This window comes from Mchenga conophoros, linkage group LG8 (assembly GCF_057382185.1).
Source record: "Mchenga conophoros isolate Kocher_MC1m ecotype Shallow Benthic linkage group LG8, M_conophoros_male_GT1.1, whole genome shotgun sequence".
NCBI lineage: Eukaryota > Metazoa > Chordata > Actinopteri > Cichliformes > Cichlidae > Mchenga > Mchenga conophoros.
Genome location: NC_140533.1, coordinates 26,511,407 through 26,532,288, shown reverse-complemented (window position 1 = coordinate 26,532,288; position 20,882 = coordinate 26,511,407). Strand labels below are relative to the sequence as shown.

Below are 20,882 nucleotides of genomic sequence, written 5' to 3'. Positions count from 1 at the left end.
GGATAATATATTTAATATTTCATCAAGTTTCGATATTAACCTAAAATGCTATATTCATCAACTTCAAGGATCATTTAATAAAATCACACATTTTTCTGATGGCTATATTCAAAAGTAAAAACTTTAAAACTGACTTTCAATGTGAGAAACTAAAGACTACTAAGATTGAGACAAAGATGGGATCTTAAACTGCTAGTGGGGTCATTTTTTTTAAGATTATATCACATCCTGCTTGTGCTGGAAAGAAAAACAGCTTTTGGTTTTTTTTTTTTTGTTTTTTTTTTTTAAATCCTCCCCGATGATGTTCAGGTCAGGTAAACTAAGGTTTTATCATCTCTTCAGCAAATATGACAGAGTGGAGTCTTTATCTTAACTATACTTCTTCCGTTATACATGACTGATAATCTTTCCTGATTTCAGAAACTTAGGAGAACAAAAACGACATACTCTGATAGCACAATGTTAGGGTGACCAATGAGACCACTATCTGCCTCGAGGCTTCTGCAGCAGTGAAGCATCACATTATGATTACTGATTAGAGGACCGTTACAATACAGTTAAAGCCTATAATATTAAGAAACTTGAATTTCCACACAACTTTCCAATTTCTTCACCAAACCAGTGCCTGTGGAAAAACTTAAGAAAAGTGGGGGGAGAAGTAGACTCAAATTTGTGGTGCGAAACATTACATGTTTTGCATGTGGCAGGGGTTCAACATCAGTGTTTGTGTCCCTAAATATCTCCCATATTCATAATGTTTAGGATTTATTCACTAACCAGCCTTTAAATTCATGTGAAACCACCACGGGTGTGTCTTTATAACGCGTGTGTGTGTGTGTGTGAATTTTTCAGCATGCATTCAGAAGTTTGCATGTCCTAAGTAGGTTTTAATGAGGCGTTTGACTGTAGTCTAGTTTAACTGACTTGTTTGACACTTCGTGTGTTAATACCAGCAGCAGAGCCAAATATCTGTGTGTGTGCGCATGTGCCAAAATGTAAGCAGAGAAGTTGTGCCGTCTACTTTTACGTTTTTATATTTAAATGCAATAACATAGGCCGCGAAGGATTATGTAACACAGGCAGGTTTCCAGTGTCTGCAGGCCAACATGTTGAAGCCAAGAAGTTACTTTTAAATGTATAACCACCCATCTCTTAAGACTTATTCAAACCACGCTGCTGCCGCTCTCTCTCCTAATGGCTGTAGACGTGATCTTCAAACGTGGCCTGGTCCATGTCGTCACAGATCATCGTGCAGAAGGGGCAGACGCGGTGACACTGCTCGTGCTGATCCAGTTCGTCCTGGGTGATGCCGGGGAAGCTCTCGCGGCAGTGACGACACACCAGCGACTGAAATGGAGACGGCAGCACATCAGGGGTCGTAATGGAATAGCGAGCGGATTAAGTTTTAAATCCGCTTCAAAAATAAACCCTAAACAGCCGAGTCACTCAAGGGAGGGGCGCTTTTCTCATTAATGTGTTTTGGAGGGGAGAGATGCCACGGGAGTCACTCTGTGGCAGCTTTAGTCAAGATATCTGCACCAGGGCTATCAGGAAAAAATAAATCCTAAACCAAAACCACTGTAGGTGTGAAGCTGGACTGAATTAAATATAAAAACTTAAATAAAAAGGAAAGTATTTGACTCACCTCCTCGTCCTCTGGTCCTGCAATGAGACAGAAGAAAAGCAGTGAGCGCCATATAAGGGGAATTTTTCACCTACACAGTGATACGAATCTTTAAATGAAAGCACGTTACAGGCATGAAATAAGTGCAGTTTTGCAAGATTGTTAAGAACTGCAACCAAAACAGAGTTTCATGATTTCATGCACACATGTCCTGTACACATGAAATTTTGAGTGCTTGGAAATGCTCGACAATTAACGGGAAGAACCACACTCCAAGTCGCCCCTCAGTACTTAGAGGGGCTGTAACATCAAGGTAAAAGTTTGTGTAAATAGCTAAATATACTAAATTTAGTATTTTCTTCAGATTTGGTAGGTTTTAGACAGTACATGTGTGAGACAGTTTCCCACCTATGGTTTCATAAACGTGGGTTGAAGCAGGTGGTGCGTCGTCATCTGGCTGCAAGTACAAAGGTTCTGCAGGAGTCGTAGGGGGTTCTGTGTAAAGTCTGCGCAGGTCCTGAATAGTTTCTTTGAGAGTCTGGCAAAATAAACACAGTTGAGGTGTCAACATTTTTTTTTAAAGTGATTCTGAGTCTGAACATCTACCGAGTAGAGCCAGCGTTATTGTGTGTACCTGGTTTTCTCGAGCAAGCTCCTCCTTCTCTTGTGTCAGGAGTGTGAGCTGATTGTCTTTCCGATTTATGGTCGACTCCCTTTCATCTATGGCGATGTTCTTATCTGCCAACACTTCATTAACTTCAAGGATTTGCAGCTGAAAAATCAAAGAAAACCAAGTTCAATTTTCAGAAACGTCCAACAGACAAACTGCAGGTCAAAAATTCCAAAATGATAATAAACCACAGAATTAAAACACCTTAAGTCTAAAGAATTTCCAGCCTGTGTCGAACCCGCTGAGAACTTTAATGAGGTCCAATCCAAAGGTGTCATATAGAGTCAAGTTCAGGGGCTCTTGGGGTTTGATATTTGCACATTTCTCACAAAGTATCAGATCAGCTAAATATTAAAAAAATAATAAGCTGAATTTTTAGTCTGTACCTTTATATTATATCATGAGTTTAGGCACTTAATTTCATGCACTCTGGACAGTAGCTCAGAGTTCAATATGCACATGATAAATATAGCATCATTTAATTTTCTCAGCTTTTCTTCTGTTTTTATTTAGTTATATTTATTTTAATGATTATCAGCTGATTTTTCTTGCTTGTTCTGATTTAGGTGGAGCTTGAGCAGGAAAAAAGAAAACCCAAAACAGATAAGAATTAAATCTTAAAATTTCACATCGATTCACCTCAAATTTGCTGCTCTTCCGTTTTTCGCCATCCAATGCTTTGCACACGCTCTCCAGCTGATCCCGGATTTGTTGCATCTCCGCCTCCAAATACTCATTACGTCTCTTGGCATTTCTGGTCTCCTCCTTTTCAGCTGCCAGCTTGGCCTGAGTCTCCTGTAGCTGTCTGGTAAGAGTCTGACACTGAAACTAAGAAGGAGACGCATCTTTAAGACATGAAATTAGGTACTTTTTAGGAGGTTACGATCCCCCTTTTTTTTTTTTCAAAAAACCTGTTCGCACCTTTAGGTCATCCGAAGGGCTCTGCTGAGTCTCCTGCACTGAAAGCCTCCTCTGTAAGTCCTGGTTCTCTCTCTGCATTTTGTCCACGTTGTAGGTGAGGCTCTGCAGTCTTTGCAGCTCTGCAGCGAGCCTCTCTTTCTCTTTCCTGCTGCTCTGAAGGTCCACCTGCCAGCATGCAATATATATTTTTGTATTTTTCTGGTTCCAAATAAATGACAACTGAATGAATGAACTCTCAGGCCAGCCCATTTAAAATGATCACAGCAGTACATAAAGTTAACTAAATGGTAAAATGGTAAATGGCCTGTATTTACATAGCGCTTTACTAGTCCCTAAGGACCCCAAAGCGCTTTACATATCCAGTCATCCACCCATTCACACACACATTCACACACTGGTGATAGCAAGCTACATTGTAGCCACAGCCACCCTGGGGCGCACTGACAGAGGTAAAGATTTACCTCGATGAGCTGGATGCCGTCCTTTGCTTTAAACAGCTCCCGTTCACCTTCTCTGACCTTTGTATTCAGCCTAAAACGCACAGATTTGAGCATCAGTAAGCAGATGCGTTCTAAAAGTTTTGGTTTGAAGTAGAAAATGACTCACTTGGAGATCTCCTCACTCTGGGCCTCAATCGCCTCCTTCAGCTTCTCACGCTCGTCTTTCAGCTGGTTGATCTTCTGCACAGCTCGATCGTATTTCTCCTGTAAAACAAGGAAGAGGTTTGTGGTGTGGGTGTGGTCTCTGGCCAGCTGCAGAGGAGGGGTGACGCAGTGAGCTCCCGGGGCGGCGCAGGGGCGGGGTGAACAGGTGTGCTGGGATCTGACAGTTATTGTGTCTCTTTATATGTTGGCAATGACAGTCGGAGGAGGGAAGCGGACGTGACAGCAGAGAGAGAGCGGGAGTGTCTATGTCCCAGTAAAAACCACAGTATTAAATAAAAGTTCTGCTGTCATCATATTCGCTCCAGCTTATGTTTCTTGGATCCAACGTTACAAGGTTACTGTAAGATTCAGATCAGCAGTCATAGGAGAAGGGTTCACTTGACATGTGAAACTGAGATTGAAAATGATGAAAATGGGAAAAAAGGAAAGAAAAACAACAATTTTACAAAACTATGACTGTGGTATCAAGATTTTTTATATCTGCCATTAGAGTGAAGTGTGGCAGTTTAAAAAAAAAAAAAAAAGAAAAAGTTTGTTTGCACACATAATTTGCACAAACACGGCTTGCATTGAGCAAACTGGCTCTACAGACTTCTTTATTTACTTTAAATTTAACCGGGAAATCACACTGAGACCTTTACAACTCAAAGCATATTAAAAATGCAACATAAACATCAAATATTACAGCTTATCACTTCAAATCCAGCATAACGCGATTTTCCTTTCAGCACTTTGGGAGCCGGACAGTGGATTAGTCCACATACAGCCCAGAACCAAACATCGGTGGTGTTCAAAGCTCCCACTTAACAAAGCTCACTTACTTTAGACCGTCTAACAGTGAGACAGAATCCATCTTACCTCGCTCGTTCTCGATGAACTCCGCTCCCTCCTCTCAGTGACGCTGTCCTGCTGTATCTCCATCTGCTTCGTCATCTGGATCACCATCTCCTCCTAACGTCAAACATAAGTTTTTACACAGATGTCAAAGTGCTGAATTTAGATGTAAAATGTCAAGCGAGGGCAAACCTTCAAGCTGTCATTTTCTTTCAGCTGCTGCTGCAAAGAGCTTCTCAGGTTTTTAATCTGTTGCTTGGTTTGATCCAGTTCAGTGGCCAGTTCGGCGTTTTCTTTCTCTTTTTGCTCATTCTGCCCCTGTGAGAGAATCAATAACACTGAGTCAGCTTACCAAAGTTCAGCTTACACTTTACTATTTTCTCTGTTGCACAAGACAAATGGCGGAGTGGAAAATAAGATAAGTGGACCTTTAAGCCGGCAGCTTGCTGCTGCTCCCTCAGCAGAGCACTCTTCAAGGTTTCATTTTCAGCTCTTATCTGATCCAGCTCTTTCTGCATTTCAGCTTTTTCGCGTAAGCTCTGCTCAACTTGGTCCTGGAAAAAGGAAAAACCAAATATGTCAATAAAAAGCTCTGTTTACTTTTCAGACACTGCGACCTGCTCTCATGTGTTATTGAAGAGACAAAAGTCAGAAGCAAGCACTGCATTTAACCCCTCTGAAGTATTAGAAGTATAATGGCGAGCAAAGACCTCTCAGGGATCACAGATACTTTTTTTTGGCTAAAAACAAACATCTTCAGAAGCTCTTCAATAGCCCAGATGCTCACTGACACGTGACTGCGAACAGTGTTTGTGATCTATTACGCTCACTGCAGAACTAAGCACTAAAGACCTAACCCTCTACGGACACTGAAAACAGTGGAATAAAATATTACAGAATCTGACAAAGTATAAAGACTGAATGTACACAGGGTTGAAAGGGGTGCAGGTGGAGATAAGGTGGGGAAGACGCTCACACAGGCGAGAATTCAGACAGGCAAAGATGAGACTTGGGGTAGGGGAAAACAAACAAACAAACAAAACCACAACATCAAGGAATTAGGGGAAAAGACAAGTCAATTCACAGGAGGAAAGCAAGGCAAAACAATCATCAAAATAGACCGGAAGTGGAGTGAAGACAGGGGATACAGAGACAAAACAGAGGTGGACAAAGTCAAGAAAACCCTTCAAACAGCAGGAAAATGTGAACACATGAAAATATGAACACATGAAAAGGTCTAGGGGATGAGGGGAAGTAACAAAAAGGTTGAAAAAGGAGAGAAAGAGGTAAAACGGTTAAATTAAAAGGTTTTATTAACATTCCAACAAAACTCAGAGACGGTCAAGCTGCTGTCACCATTAAAAAAAAGAAAAAAAGAAAAAGTAAACACAACCCACTCCTCTTCACTGAGCAGGAGTCAAGCCACACACACACACACACACACACACACACACACACACACACACACACACACACACACACACACACAAAAAACTTAAATCAAAGCCTGATAACTTTTATTCTCCGACTCCTTTTGCAATAACTTAATAAGATCCAATTTCATTTTCGGACCAGTTGTCTCCCCTCTACCTTATACTTCCAACACTGCAAAACAACATGTGCTAAAGTTTCCTCCTCTCCACAATAACCACATTTCCCTGAATTATGTTTCCCTATCAACAATAGTGTAGAATTCAATCCTGTATGTCCACATCTCATTCTTGACACCACCTCCTCCTCCTCCTCCTCTCGCCTACTCCGTCCTGTGGCTCTCCTTTCTCCTACCCCCCTTGGAATTTTATAGAACCACCTTCCCCTCTTTTCTTCTTTGTTTTTGCCATCTAGCCCTCATTTCTAACTTTAAAATACTCTTAATCCGCTTGAACAAAACTCACCGCCAGATGATCTATCCTATGATAAGTGGCTTCCTTTGCCAACCTATCTGCTTCTTCATTCCCCCTCGCCCCATAGTGAGCCGGGACCCATACAAACACTACTAACAGACCCATCATATGTATTCTGAAAAGACTTTGCCGAATCTCTATTAAAATATCTGATCGACCTTCTGAATGACCGCTCTATGGACTGACCAAGGATGCTCTTGAATCTGAACAAATAATTGCTTTCAGTGGCCTCATCTCTTCCGCCCACTGAACCGCTAATAGAATTGCTATCATTTCTCCTGTAAACACAGACAAGCCATCATTTATTCTCTTCCCAATTTCTACCATAAAATCCAGAATCACCACTTCTACCCCCACTTGACTAGCTGGATTCGCATCTGTATATACTTGCACATACCCATAATACTGTTCAATGTAACCCTGAACTGAATGGGAGTACAGACCACCTGCCTATCCTTACTCTTCTTGTCCAATAATACAAAATCTACTACTGCTTCAGGAAGTATCCATGGAGGGATTGCAGGCCACGGCACTCGTTGACATGACTAACTGATCCAAATTAAATTCTCTAGCTCTCCCCCCCCCCACCCATCCAAAGCTCTTTAATTCCCTCCTTTCTCCCAGCAAGGTTTAAATACTTCTAGTGTAGGGTGATCCTGCCCCTGTAAATTTGCCCAATAATTCAATCCAAGATGTTCTCTCCTCAATCCTAGTGGCATCTCCGAATTACATGCCACACAACCACAATCTAACATTGACCTCACCAACCCAGTGTATATGGCCCCCAAGGATTCGCTATTCGCTTCCCAATCCCTCCAAACTAAACACCTCAAAATATTTAAAACTTTTACACTTACCCACCAATTCCTGAATGTGTGCACCCCAAGTTACCCTCCCAGCCAACCACAAACTTAAACTTCCTCACTCTTTCTAATTCCACGCCATATAGCTTCACCCAACTTCCTCACTAACCCCTTTGAAGCCCCACTTATACGACCACTCTTCAACTTTACCAACTGCTTCCTGCAGCTTCTTTACAATAAATTCTACATTCCTCTCTCTCCTCCATAAGGCTCCATCAAAAAGTGAACATCCCACCCCACGCTCTATATCATTAAACACATCATGAATCATTAGAGAAAATAACAAGGGACTCACTATGCTCCCTGAGGAGTCCCATTCTCTACAGAAAACCTCTCCTGAATAACTCTGTCATGTGAAGGCTGTGTGCAGGCAGGAAAAAGACCCAAAATCCAGACTCACGGAAACAAAAGGTGAACTTAAATACAGATTTAATGCTGGACGGCAAAACAAAAAACTGGCTGAACTAGAATACAAAATAAACTAATGCGGCAGCCTGGGAAACAGACCATACAGTACAATATGATGGTAGATTGCGACACTGACACAGAAACACAGGGCTTAAATACACAGAGGAGGCAATCAAAAGATGAGAGACAGGAGGGAAACACAGCTGGGACAAAACAGGGCTGACGAGACAAAGGAAGCAAAACTAGACGCATTAACATGAGATACGGACTTTCAAAGTAAAACAGGAAACACAGACTGAACTTATAGACACAGACTCACAAGCAGGCACTGTAACAGAGACGTGGGGCAGGCACAGACACTGACTGGACACAGAACAGATGGAGTATGGAACCAAACTTAAGAACTACAAAATCACACACCAAGAAGAACTGGGGAAAAAATAGAAATGTAAAACAGAAACCAAATCCTTCACAAAAATAAACTAAGAAGAGAACACAAATAAAGGGTACAAAACAGAAACCACTGGGTCAAAGACCCAGGAACCCTAACACTTTCCAATTCTCACTTGTATTTGCGTACCCTTTAAAAAAATCCAAAATCCACCTATACATCCAGCCCCTAACACCCAATTTATGGATTTTAATTAACAAACCTTCTCTCCACATCATATCATTAGCTTTCTCCATATTGAAAAACACTGCCACCGCACACACTTTATTTATCTGAGCCCTCCTAATTTCATGCTCCAAACACAATACTGGATCCATAGTACTTCTCCCTCTTCTAAATCCACTTTGATAGTTAGATAAATCCTCTACTTTCTACATAATATATTAATCTTACATTTATCATTCTCTCTATAACTTTACATATATGTGATGGTAAAGCTATCGGTCTATAGTTACCTGGCTTGGTTCTGGCCTAGAGCTCACCTATCCCTGGCCTTAAGTACCTCTAACTGCTGATGGGAGTCAGCTGTACCAAACGGACGGCACCTAGGCAGGGGGGCGAGAGACCACACCCACTCCAGGACAATGTCAGGAAGAGACCCTGCTAGGGCCGTAAGTCTTTTTAAAGGCTTTGTTATTAGAATGTATAACTTGTTTTTACCAGCTTAGACAGCAAAGCTTGTAATGCTTTCACTTTGAGTCTGTGTATGCATCATCATAACAAAGCACCTACTGCAGCAGAAAATGCCACAGAACTGGTTTAAATACTTCTGACGCGTTCATACTGCACGTTGGGCGTCTGTGGCTGGATTTTGTCAGTGTGACGGCGTTCCAGATGAGTCTTTTACATTTGTGAGGCTATGAAGGCGCTTTGAAGCTTGAAGAAGTAATTTGAAAGGTGGCGAGTGTATGTGGGCAAAAGGCTTTCTTTTTTTCATGCCGTTTTAAATTTTTGATTCATTAACGTGGCATATGAGGCGTCTTTATTTGCTGTACAGTCACAAAACTGAGCTCCATATTTTAAGATGGTTTTAAGGTGGTCCTGTTTTTGTGTCTTGCAGCTTCATTTCTGGATGTCAGAAAACTTCCTACAGCTTAGTTACTCCAAATATAGGTACTTTTAGCTTTGTGATTTCCCACAGCAGATGGATTCACAAAGATTTGGAATGGCACTTGTGAACCTCTGAGGCTATAAACCTCTTTTATTTGGCCTTACATACCTGACCTGCAGCTAGGAAATTAAAACAGGCCCTTCAACATCAAGCTCCGCCCACCATCTGGGTGTGATCTGTAACTCTGAGCTTTGCTTTGACATACATATCAACAAGGTGACGTTGCCATGCTTTCACCAAGTGAAAAATATTGCACAATTTATGCATCTTTTTCCTTGTCGTCATCTGCTGTAATACCCTCTAATCAGAGTCTCGAAACCTATCTCCAGCTTGTTCAACACCACATCACTCCTCACTACATTATCCTGGCTACCCTGCCGCTTCCTTTATGTCAGGTTTAAGTCACTTACCTGTGTTGTGATAACCAGCAGGTCGTCGTCTGGGCTGATCTCCAGGCTTTGCTCCGCAGGGCTTCTGAAACAGAAAGGAGTGCTGGCTCCTCGCACCTGACCGGTGCTGTCGACGTAGCAGAACTGGTAGAACTCGATCTCATCTTTGGGAAGGTAGTAATCTGAAGGAAACGGATAACGAGATCTTGATGTCATGATGACTCAAAAACTCTCACTGCTCTTTGAAACGTTTATTATTTTGTTTCTCAATCAATAAAATGCTAAAAAATGTAAACAGATCCATATTACATTTTAAACTCCCCCAATAAACTGAACACACAAAAACCCTGAAGATGCCAGAATGATAGATTTGTTTTTACATGTTCTTGTAAAATTGGCTAAAAATGGTTTCTGATTGACAAGTTCAAAAAAAAAATCTAATATCAAGAAAAGTTTCATTATTATGAAAATAAGGCTCTCTAAAAGCTTAGATTTTGGTTATATAACATATTGACTTTCTTGTGTGCAAAACATGGGGTACTTTCACCTCTTTGAGGCATAAAATATGTGGATACTTTATTGTAAATCTGAAAAACCAGTGATTGATTGTTTGAGCTTCTGCCATTTTAACTGGACAAAAAACAAAAAGAAAAATAGGATTCTGTGGGTGAAACCTGGATATAATCATATGTCTGTGCAGATCATTGACACAGCAGCTCAGGAAAAACAGATTTAATCCTAAACTGTTTGCATTTAAGACACAACTAGGGTGTACACTACAAACACAGCCAAACACATTCACCTGGAAACAGAAGTGAAAGCATTTCTTACCCTTAAAGAAAGCTTGCCTTGTCACTGTCTGTTCCCCAACTACATCTATACATGGTTCCACCCACACAAAGGTATGATAATCCTTTGTTGTGGTCCACCCCACCTGGAAAAGGGTAGAAAAGCTTAAGAAGGACATTCTTTGATTTAACATTTATAAAAAAAAGTTGAGGATTTAATTGATCCAACCCACCTTAAAGATGCCCACCCAGTCCCTAGGGTTGGGCTGGAAGGCCGCAGTGAGGGTGTAGCTGCAGGTGACGTGGGTGGACGGTGGGTATGACTGAGGGATGTCGATGAACACCACCTGGGAGAAGGTGCGCGCCAAGTGGTCTGCTACCTCTGTAGCAGTGTTGCTCTCCATGCTGAGATGCACTCTGCCAGAAAACATATAAAGGTCGATGATGAAACATTTCAGGACGCTGACAGATGAGAACAGGTACAGCAAGCTCTCGGTGTCAGGACAGAAAGCAGCAGCGGTGTTACAGGCCTCCTCCTGATGTTGTTGCTTATTTGCTTTTGCGCACTTACCATTGTTCTATTCTTTGACTGCTTACGCTCCAAAAACGATCTGAAAATCAACTTTCCTACAACTAAAATGACTTAAATGCTATTTTTAAGACATCCCCCTTGTCAGCCGATGACCTCAAATGTGTTTTATAAACTTTTGAAGGCCGTAAACTCACGATAGATCATTAAAAAAAAAAAAAAGAAAGAAGAAGAAATCGAAAGCAAAACAGCCTAAAAGACCGCACCCTGGACTTAACCGACGTCTTCCACGCATACAAGATAAAAACTACAACAGAAACTCTTCTAATAATCCTAAAATCGCAGTCAGATGTTCGGCTAAACACATGAAACTCACATATTTTCTGTCAGTACCTCGCTCCGACGTCTGCTGCTCAGGGAACTACCAGCTGAGTGCTGCCTTCACATGCTCGTCGGATATTTGTTTTGCATGCACGTAAACGTTACAAACCTCAGTGACGCAGAAGGGGCTTTTTTCGGGCATGCCACGTAAGAGCTGAAAACAATCTTTTAAAACCTCATGCCTGGGGGGGAAACTCAGAAAAACTTTTAAAGCTCTTTGCAGATGTCAGATATGAATGATTATGTTATATTTGTGTAGTCCTGAGAACCTGAATAGTGCTTTAAAAAAAACAACATTTATTTAAACAATACATTTTAAACATTGTTTTAACCCTTCCCTTCAGTTTTTCATATTTTGTAATTTGTACCTCCTCCAGGCTTTCTGAAGGTCGTTCAAATTGGATGCTTTTGCCCCGATTTTAGTCCAGTCCTCGTACTTGATCATTCCTCATTTAGAGGAATGTTTTGTTTATTAACCCACTTAACACTGACCTATAACTCATTCAAGCTTGAAAGAAGCATGTAGCTGAAGTGATGAAACCATGTTGTCTACACATAACAGAAAACTGAGCAAAGAACCAATTTTAAACTGTATCTTTAGGCACTTTGTTACCATCGCAGAAACACATAATTTCTTGATATTTCTTTAGTGTGAGCTATGAAAAATACCAAAGATAACACAGTTTAACAGGTGTAAAATAGTACTTGTGCATCGACAAGATGCATATCTTATTGTAGTTTTCTCTATGTCCCTTAATTTGAGGAACGTGGAAAAGTGGAGGGTAAAGGAGACATAGCAGGTCTACACAAAAAAAGATCTTTCTGACCTTTCAGTTGATTCATCTACTATTTACCGAATCCTCATCAGAAATGGTCTCAGTGTAAGGATGGCTGTCAAGAAGTCGTGCTTAATAAAGGGAAAGTGGGAGGAAGGGCAGAGGCATGCCAAATTACACCAGAGCTGGACTGAAATTCAGTGTTGACAGGTCTGATGAATCTGAACTTGAAATTAATGGACACAACCATTTGTAATACACAGTGGATGCTCTGTCATGGTTTGGCGGTGGTGTTGGGATTTTGTCATCATTGTTGGAATTATGAATGCAAAGAAACAAGGTCAGATTTTGACTCACCATACAATACCATATGGAAAGTGTCTGATTGGCAATAGTTTTATTTTTCAGCATGTCAATGGTCCCAAACACACAGCCAATGCAGTAAGACCATACAAGGAATGAAAAAAAAAAAAAAAAAAAAAAATCACAGAGTGGAACACCATCACTCATGGACTGGCCTCCATGATTCATGGCGCCCGGACCTCAGCATTATTGAAGCAGTGTGTGATCATTCCAACAGAGAACAGAGCTAAAGGCAGCCAACATCCAAAGAAGAGCGTTGAATGTCCTTCAAGACATCTCGAAAAATATTCCTGAAGACTCCTTAAAGAAATTACAAGAAAGCTGCATAAGTGTGTCAAACTGTGTGTGTATGTATGTATGTATGTATAAATATAAATAAGTTATTCTTTTATAAGGTTGCAAGTTAAGATGAATAAAAACTACGGGCAGAATGCAATAAAATTCAAAATACAAAACTACCGAAACAGTAAGACATATAACTTATAGTCAGTATGCACAAAGGCTTGGACCTCTTGTTTCAGATTATCTGTGAAGGCATTCTAATGATGGCTGCATCTTGGGAAATGTAGTCCAATTTTAACACTTTGCTTACAACTAGAGATGGAAACACAAGAGGGAGCCAGGCTCTTTTTCTGTAGTTATGACTTTAAAACCTGCAAGACTCCCAACATTTTTTTACTAGCTCTTGTCATACTTTTTTTTAAGAATTCAGTGGGTTTTCTTTTTAGCTTTTGCCACACTGAAATGTCTGTCTTTTACAAAATAACATCTCCTTCAAAATCCTTTTTTGCACATCTCTTTTTAAAAAACAATTTATTCGCTTTGAATACCTAAAACGATTAGGAATATACCGAAAATCTTCTATTATGTATTGTGACTGAAAACTTTTCTCTGAGTTCTGCAATAAAAACAACAACAAAAGAAAGCAAAACAAAGATTCCCAGTATTTCACGCATGGGATACGTGGTGCACCTGTTGATGCAGTTTTCCTCATCGGTGAAACAAACAACCAATCAGAAACGAGAACTCTCACACCCCGACTTGTGATTGGCTAAAAGTCTTAACAGGGTTTTCGTCTTCTTCTCGACTTCATTCATGTTTACATTTGTAGGTTATAGGGCTCCTCGGTCCTCCCAGCCAAGACCAAGAGCACGACACGCCAGCAACATTAACAATACGGAAGGCTGCTCGTTTAGTGTTACTCACCGATAACAAGAGGATACCACATCCATCGGTAAATTCACATTTTGTTTCCTTTTTAAAGCTTTTTAAAGCTGACCGAGCTGGGGAGAGGTCGGCGTTCTGTTGCCATAGAAACAACACGTCTAGCGTCAAGCTGTGCGGTCAGTTTTCTTTGCTAGACGTTTGCTTGATTTTAAAAGCACAGATAAACTTCTTTTGTTTTTTACTGCACTGGGAGAAACACTCGCAACCTATCACTGAAATTTAAATTTAGAGACGTTTTTGCTTAAAAATGGCTTGAGGATGGCTCCGAAAAGAGAAGCTCTGTAAGTCTGTGCCTCCTTTCTGCGTGAGCTTATCTTCACATTTCAAGTTAGCACCTCAACACCGTGGGTAGCTTAAATTAGAGAATAAACTTGATAACATACAATACTGTACCTTAAAGAAAATGTCCACCAATGCATTTTCTTTTGAATACTTTTTACTTTTGAAAAAAAAAAAAAATAATAATTTGCGCCCTTTGTTTCATGCTAACCTTCAAAAAATACTTTCTAAACGTTACTGTGCCCGATCCACGCTTCTTTGCTACAAGTATAATCTAGGTGACATTTGCCAGTGGCAGTGCAGCATTTAAATGGTAATTGAAGGAATCAAAATAGTTACATTTGATGTAATGAAGCAAAACAAAAATATCTGTATCTGCAAAAAGAAGCTAAAGAAGATGCAAAATTAACACAAACGACTAAAATTTAATTATAACTAAAAAAGAAACCACAACAAGATTAGACAGCCTAAAAGGAAGTGCAAAATAAACATAAATAGCTTCAAAGAGAACAGGAACTGACTAAAAGTTACAATAAAGAGTTTGGCGTGTACTTGGTCAAAATATATATAGTCCTTATCAAAGCCACATTACAAAAGTGCTTTACAGGAGCAGCATACTACAGCAAGCATTGTGGGGAAACAGTTTGAGGACTAATCAGCTGTATGAAAAATGTACAGAAATTGTTTAGGGAATAAAAGATTGAACTTAGAAAGAAGTGACTGGCTTTTTTGATTTGATTTTCAGATTGTTCCAGAGACTCTTACTCTCATTTAATACATAGGTCAAATCCAGCCCAGTGGATGGACATTGGTTTTTACTGAACATTGTGTGGGTTATTGCTAGTTTTGCAGGCCCTTTTACTGACAAACTGAAGTAATATGTTTCTGATAAGGAATCGCCCTAAAGCTTTTCATTGTGATAACAGCAGGCTGACTGAATATGGAAAAACTCTTTATCCTTTTTGTATTGTAAATGTATGGGCCATAATTTATGTATATGTATTTCTTTGGTTTTATTGATCCACTAAAATTGGTTCCATGTGGCAAACAAACAAACAAGCAGCTCGTCACCCCTGCATTAAACTATAATTTCCCATGAGGCTCACACACACACACATATCAGTTAAATACCTTGAACAGCATGTGCAGTCACGACTCGTCAGTTCAGTCGCTTGAAGCTTAGCAGTAGATCTTTAAAGCATCATAACAAAGATAAGTGAGTGTGGAAGGGAGTAAGATGTCAGCTGATTATTAATTAATGTTGATTGACTGATTAATCAAGGCGTCTGATCAGTGCCAGCTTGTAGCCTCACCAGATTTTGTGCTACTCTGTCACCTCATCATTATTGTCCAGGCCCGTTATGTCTAATTAAGACATGTTCAGTAGCAAGGTACAGTGTCGCGTTTCTACTTTTTATTCTTCTTTGCCAAATGTTTGGCCTACATCTTCTCTTCTGTCTTCATGCTCTGGCTGAAGGTGCTTCGTTTCAGCTTGGCCAGGAAGATCGATGTCCAGCCTGTTCACTTACACCACACACTGCTGCAGCTCTTTTCAGCACAGATTTAAATTTAACAAGTCGAGGCGTTGAAAAGCACTTCTCCTATTTCACCGAACAAATGTCAGGGATTATACCTCTCCACTTGCTCCCCACTAAGATCTCTCAATCTTTTCAGGAGGGATTGGGTTTTTTATTTTTTGTCCCCACTGTTTCTAATTGGTCACCAGATCCACTGCTTGAGTCAAACTAAGTAAGTCAATCTGAGCTGATGATACAAATCTGCTTTTTTTTAAGGCTCCAGAGGTACAGAGATGTGGCTCACCTGTTTGCTTGTTGAGGAGTGTGGCAGTGTCTTACGAAGCTCTTGAAGCTGAGATCCGTGATTCAAAGAGGTGTGGACAAAGGGGGAGCAACACCCTCTAATATCGATGACTTCACCAGTGCAGGTAAGTAAGAACTTTATCAAAGGATGATGAGACACTATTGAGCTGTCAGTTTATCAGATACACTAGCATAGAACTGAAAACGGTCAAATGCAACAGGTTTTGAGTGCTAAAAGCCCAAATATTAGTTGTCATTCAACAGAACCACAAACTTCACCTTAGAAATGACAAAAACTCAGCAGATTGTGTCAAGATATGTCCAATCATAATCAGGAAAGGCAAACTGGGGCGGTAGATTGCCACTCTCAAGGCTTCAGGTCTATGTCAGGGTGACGGACAGAATCATATGTCCCTTGGACAATCCTTGGATTCACGATTGCAGTTTTGTCCCAGCCCTATCTCCTCTCAGGGCTGTCTGAGGGCACATAAGAGTTTGCCCAACCCATCTATGTGAGTTTTGTAGGAAAAGACATTCGACCACATGCCTTTTTGTGGGTTGTAGTTTTCATGAGGTATTCAACCCCTGTTCCACCACAGTAAGAGCTTGGTTTGGATTAAATAAATCAGACTCATTACTGTAGATGTTGGACTTCACCAGGGCTTCCCTTTTTCAACAATTCTGTTCATAATTTTAGGATAGAATAGGTGCAGCCAAAGGTTGGAGGGTCTTGGGGTTTTATACAACGATGTTCTGTTGGTTTCATAGAGCAACAACCTGCAGCTTGTGCTGGGGTGGTTTATGAATTGGCTGGGATGAGAATTAACACCTCCATGTGCTAACAGGATGGAGTGTCCACTACAGGGCTAGAAGGAGTTTATGCTTCCAGTAGAGGAGTTTAAGTATCTCAGGGTTTCATTCACAAGCGAGAGGAGATGAAAGCAGGAAGCTGACAGATGGAATGACACATTTGCAGTAATACAGATAATGTACTGATCTTATGTGATAGAGAAAAGTCAGAACGTGAAAGCAAAGCTGTCGACTTACTGGTCAGTCAAGGTCTGGGTCGACACACGACATAGTGGAGAGATTATGTCTCTCAGCTGGCCAGGGGATTACTTGGTATCCCCTCAGGAGAGCTGGAGGAGGTGGCTAAGGAGAGGCAGGTCTGGGTCTTTGTTCAGTCTGCTGCCCTCATGACCTGGATAAGTGTCAAAGTGTCTGAAAATGGATGGATGGCTGGATGGATGCACACGTGAATTATCCCAATACTGCTGAATTAAACTGGGTTAGTTTGAGTTACCATTCACCACCGAAATCAGTCAAGTGACAGAGTTCCTCTTTGAATCTTTTTGAACTGTTAGCAGTTTGTAGACTTGGATTTATTAGCTTGTGCAAATGATATAGACTTAATTTTGCATTTTTAATTAATTGAACTGAATTGAATTTACTTTATTTAAACAACTTGATACAATTGAGAAAGGGTTTTGCAGCCTGGTGCATGTGTATATGTGAAAAAATCCATATGAAGTTGTATGTATGTTTTTTTTTTTTTTCTATGTATACTTTTTCTCATTTGCATTGCAGTACCTGCTTTTGTTGAACACTGAAGGAGAGCCTTGGAGAAATCCTTCACGGGGCTGTAACTGAATCTGGGCTGAGGTCAGTGGGGTGTTTCAAGCCAGTGTAAAGCTCACAGTTCAGGGTCAGGATTATCCAGATCATTGGATCCGAGTGCTGTTACCTGGCACCGTAACCTCCCACTGTGTGTACCTGTGGTGTCCCTTTTTAATGCCACCAACCTGCAGTATTCTGTCACGATCATTACCAGGAGTTCACTTGAACTCACCTTGACCCTGTAAGACACCAGACAAGAGTCAGAGGCGAACGGCTGAGACGCTGCTGTGACAGTGACTCAGTTTAGGTCAGAATGCAGAAAGATGTTTACAGAAGAACACGTAAATAACCCGAGTTAAGACCTGTACATTGTCTTTGTGTATTTCACACAAAGCCACACTAATAGGATAGAATTATCCACGCTAAATGAATCGTATATTGTATACTGAGGACTAATTATAGACAACAGAGGTGTGTACTATGAACCAAGTTCAACATAGTAAGGCTTTCTTTTCATTGGCTTTCTTGACAAAAACAAGTCAGAGATAAGAGGTTATCAACAGTGTGTACTCCTCCTGACTGTTTCAAAATTGTGATTAAAGTCATAAAAACGACAATCCTTTTGCTATCAGGATGCGTCAGAACACTCTTCCTTGAAGAGATAAGCTTTTCAGAGTCAGTAAGTTTAAATCACCTCTGATTGTCTGATTTTAGTCTTATATTTTTAATCTTTATGTTTTGTAGTTTGTTTGTTTTTTTTTTTAATATATGTGAATTGACATTTGGCTGTCTGGTTAAGTCTAAACTATCCTGCTTTCCGCTTCCTTCAAAGCAAGTTGTAAACCCCTTTAAATGTACTGCAGGAATAAAGTAAATTATTATTATTATTATTATTATTATTATTATTATTATTATTATTATTATTATTATCTTTTTTATTGTTATTTTAGATATAATGAAAAAACATTCAAAATGTTTGCTGATTGCTTTTAATTAGTAATAGTAGTAGTAAATAATTTTCCTCTAAAAGTTATGTTTCTATGCAGCCTCTTTGCTTTTATTAAATTTCCCCCATATATCTCAGTTCAGGATTCTCTGAGTGCCATGTCTCTCTGCTTATACTTGCAGTGATACCTGCTACTTATATAAAATTACAAATAACTTGTGTGATGTTTATCTGGAAGAGTGTATTGGTGATCATTTCAGTGTGGTCATTTAGTAAAAGTGCTTTTAGGCTCGACAGTTTCCTGTCAAAAAACTTGATGATCAGGGTGATCGAGACAGCGAATGGTGCTTTGTGCTGCCTTTCTACTCCCAGTCGAAGGCAGGATGTTGTTGAGGAGATAAACTGTATAATATAAAAAGATAAATCTGTCACTTCAACAGGGAAAATGGGGAAGGGATACTACTAAAAGACAACATCTGAAGAATGAATAGACTGAGATATTTTCACTGGTGTCCATGTATTGCTTCCTTACACCACTTATGTGTATTTTTAATTTACGTTATAAAAAGCAGTAAAAGTAAAAAAGTGTCACACTTTAGCACTTCTGCTTGGTATTAGGATCATTTCCCCTCACTGTGGCTGTAGTATTACCCACTCCCTGTATCTGTACTGCCACAATAACCCTTGAATGCCAGCCTGTGACAGCACGCTGACAGCCAGAGCACTCACCTGATGAGAGAGATGGAAACAGAAACATGATTCCACGCGTGCACTTACAGCATGTAGTTTGTTCTATTTGATTGAATTTCATTGTGTGGCTGTATGGCACATACCATTCAGAATGAGAGATATGAGTGTTGGAAAATTGATCATTTTTCTGTTTGTGTCACAATTTCATGAAGTTTTTGGCATGCCTTGCAGGTCAGCTGAGCACATGTTTCTCATTCAGGATGGGTCTACCTCTGGACAGCCCAGAAAGAAACACCGACACACATAAATGTGAGCAGCGGGGTGAGGGAGAGGAGAGCGAAAGCCAAACTGAATCTTACAAATGCATGCCGCAACCCGTCAACAAGCAGAGAAGGAAAAGCAAGAAGAGGTACTTTACTGCAAGAGCTCGTCCATACGATGGCAATTCTGAAAAAGTTTGAACGCTGTATAAAATGTGAATGCAAGCAAAATGCAATGTTTTGCAAAGATCATAAACCTGTATTTTATTCACAAAAGAACATGAACTGAGAAAATGTGCCATTTTTTTTATAAAAATATTAGCGCTTTCTGAATTTGATGGCAGCAACATGTCTCAAAAAAGTTGGTAAGGGGCAACAAAAGGCTCAAATATATTCTTAAATTGGTAATCTTTCCAGAATTAAAATATTTATTGAATTTATTGACTATAATTAAAACAAAAGAGAGAAACTATAAATTAAAAATTAATCTAATATGTATACAGATCATAAAATGATACCTTTGAAATGTTGGGTTAATTCTTTTCAAAGTTTTGTTAAGTGGGTGTAACTCACTATTCTGTAAAATTGGCTGCTTTGGCTCCTCCAACCAGACAAAATTCTTTCAAAAGAGTGTGTCCATTATTCAAATTGCACTTCCAACCTTACATGGGTTGATCGTGAACCTATGAGTTTTTAAGATGAGAAAAGTAATAATTAAGAAATGTCAACTTGGTAACTGAAGTTAAATGTTAATTTCCTTATTTTTGTCATGTGTTAATGTGTAGCTGCAGGGTGCAGACTCAGAGGCAGGACTGCACTCAAAACAGCTTTTAATACAAAAATACCAAAACTCAGACTACACAGAAATTAATTATATGGACAATATATGCACAGGAAGGAATCAGGGCAGAGAGGAAACACCTGGGCAACACGGGTGAAGAGAATCTAACTGATGAGAGACACATGAGAAAAGGGACTATCAAAAATAAGACATGAGGCCCAGACAAGACGCACAAACTTGACACAGGAACAGAGTAACAGAACACAGAGACATGACTGAAAGAGGACACAAGACTAATCTGAGAGAACAGACAACCACAGAGCGAGATCACAGATGAGGATAACCCAATATTACAAACTAAACAAAGAAGATAAACAGATACACACTATGACCTTGACATGAAACTGGACACAGACCAAAGGCAAACAAATACAGAGCCAAAGACTGACTACTCACAGATACAGAACAAGGGTGACACAAGAGTGAAACTAACACTGATACAGAACTAAGGACCGGAAATATAAATAGCAAAACTTGGAAGTACAAGGAAAGCAACATTAAACTATAAAGACAACATGCCATGGA

General features: G+C 40.0%; 2 protein-coding genes across 9 annotated transcripts in view; one reads left to right on the top strand and one right to left on the bottom strand.

Annotated features, from left to right (window-relative positions):
- Positions 1–254: 254 nt before the first annotated feature.
- Positions 255–16,256, bottom strand: calcoco2 (calcium binding and coiled-coil domain 2). 5 transcript variants are annotated; one of them, XM_085285283.1, is made up of 15 exons: positions 16,005–16,256; positions 10,862–11,045; positions 10,672–10,774; positions 9,862–10,022; positions 5,143–5,268; positions 4,907–5,032; positions 4,739–4,831; positions 3,822–3,919; positions 3,677–3,746; positions 3,216–3,380; positions 2,934–3,122; positions 2,259–2,396; positions 2,033–2,162; positions 1,646–1,662; positions 255–1,347 (listed from the first exon to the last, which is right to left on the bottom strand). In XM_085285283.1, exons 2-15 carry the CDS (start codon positions 11,030–11,032, stop codon positions 1,192–1,194), a joined length of 1,743 nt encoding a protein of 580 aa, XP_085141409.1. In that variant the 5' UTR covers positions 11,033–11,045; positions 16,005–16,256; the 3' UTR covers positions 255–1,191. The 5 variants fall into 5 exon arrangements, with proteins under 5 accessions (XP_085141409.1, XP_085141408.1, XP_085141405.1 ...); XM_085285282.1 differs by lacking the exon at positions 16,005–16,256 and adding an exon at positions 15,315–15,387; XM_085285279.1 differs by lacking the exon at positions 16,005–16,256 and adding an exon at positions 13,884–13,903.
- Positions 13,749–20,882, top strand: part of ttll6 (tubulin tyrosine ligase-like family, member 6) — a 22,538-nt gene continuing 15,404 nt past the window's right edge. For all 4 annotated transcript variants that reach the window (XM_085285278.1, XM_085285275.1, XM_085285274.1 and 1 more), the window contains exons 1-4: positions 13,749–13,911; positions 15,977–16,128; positions 17,591–17,665; positions 19,488–19,665. Coding sequence is in view for 2 of the 4 variants with exons in the window: in XM_085285275.1 (XP_085141401.1) it covers positions 19,517–19,665 (149 nt within the window). In the remaining 2 variants the exon portion in view is untranslated. The remainder of the gene's footprint in view (positions 13,912–15,976; positions 16,129–17,590; positions 17,666–19,487; positions 19,666–20,882) is intronic.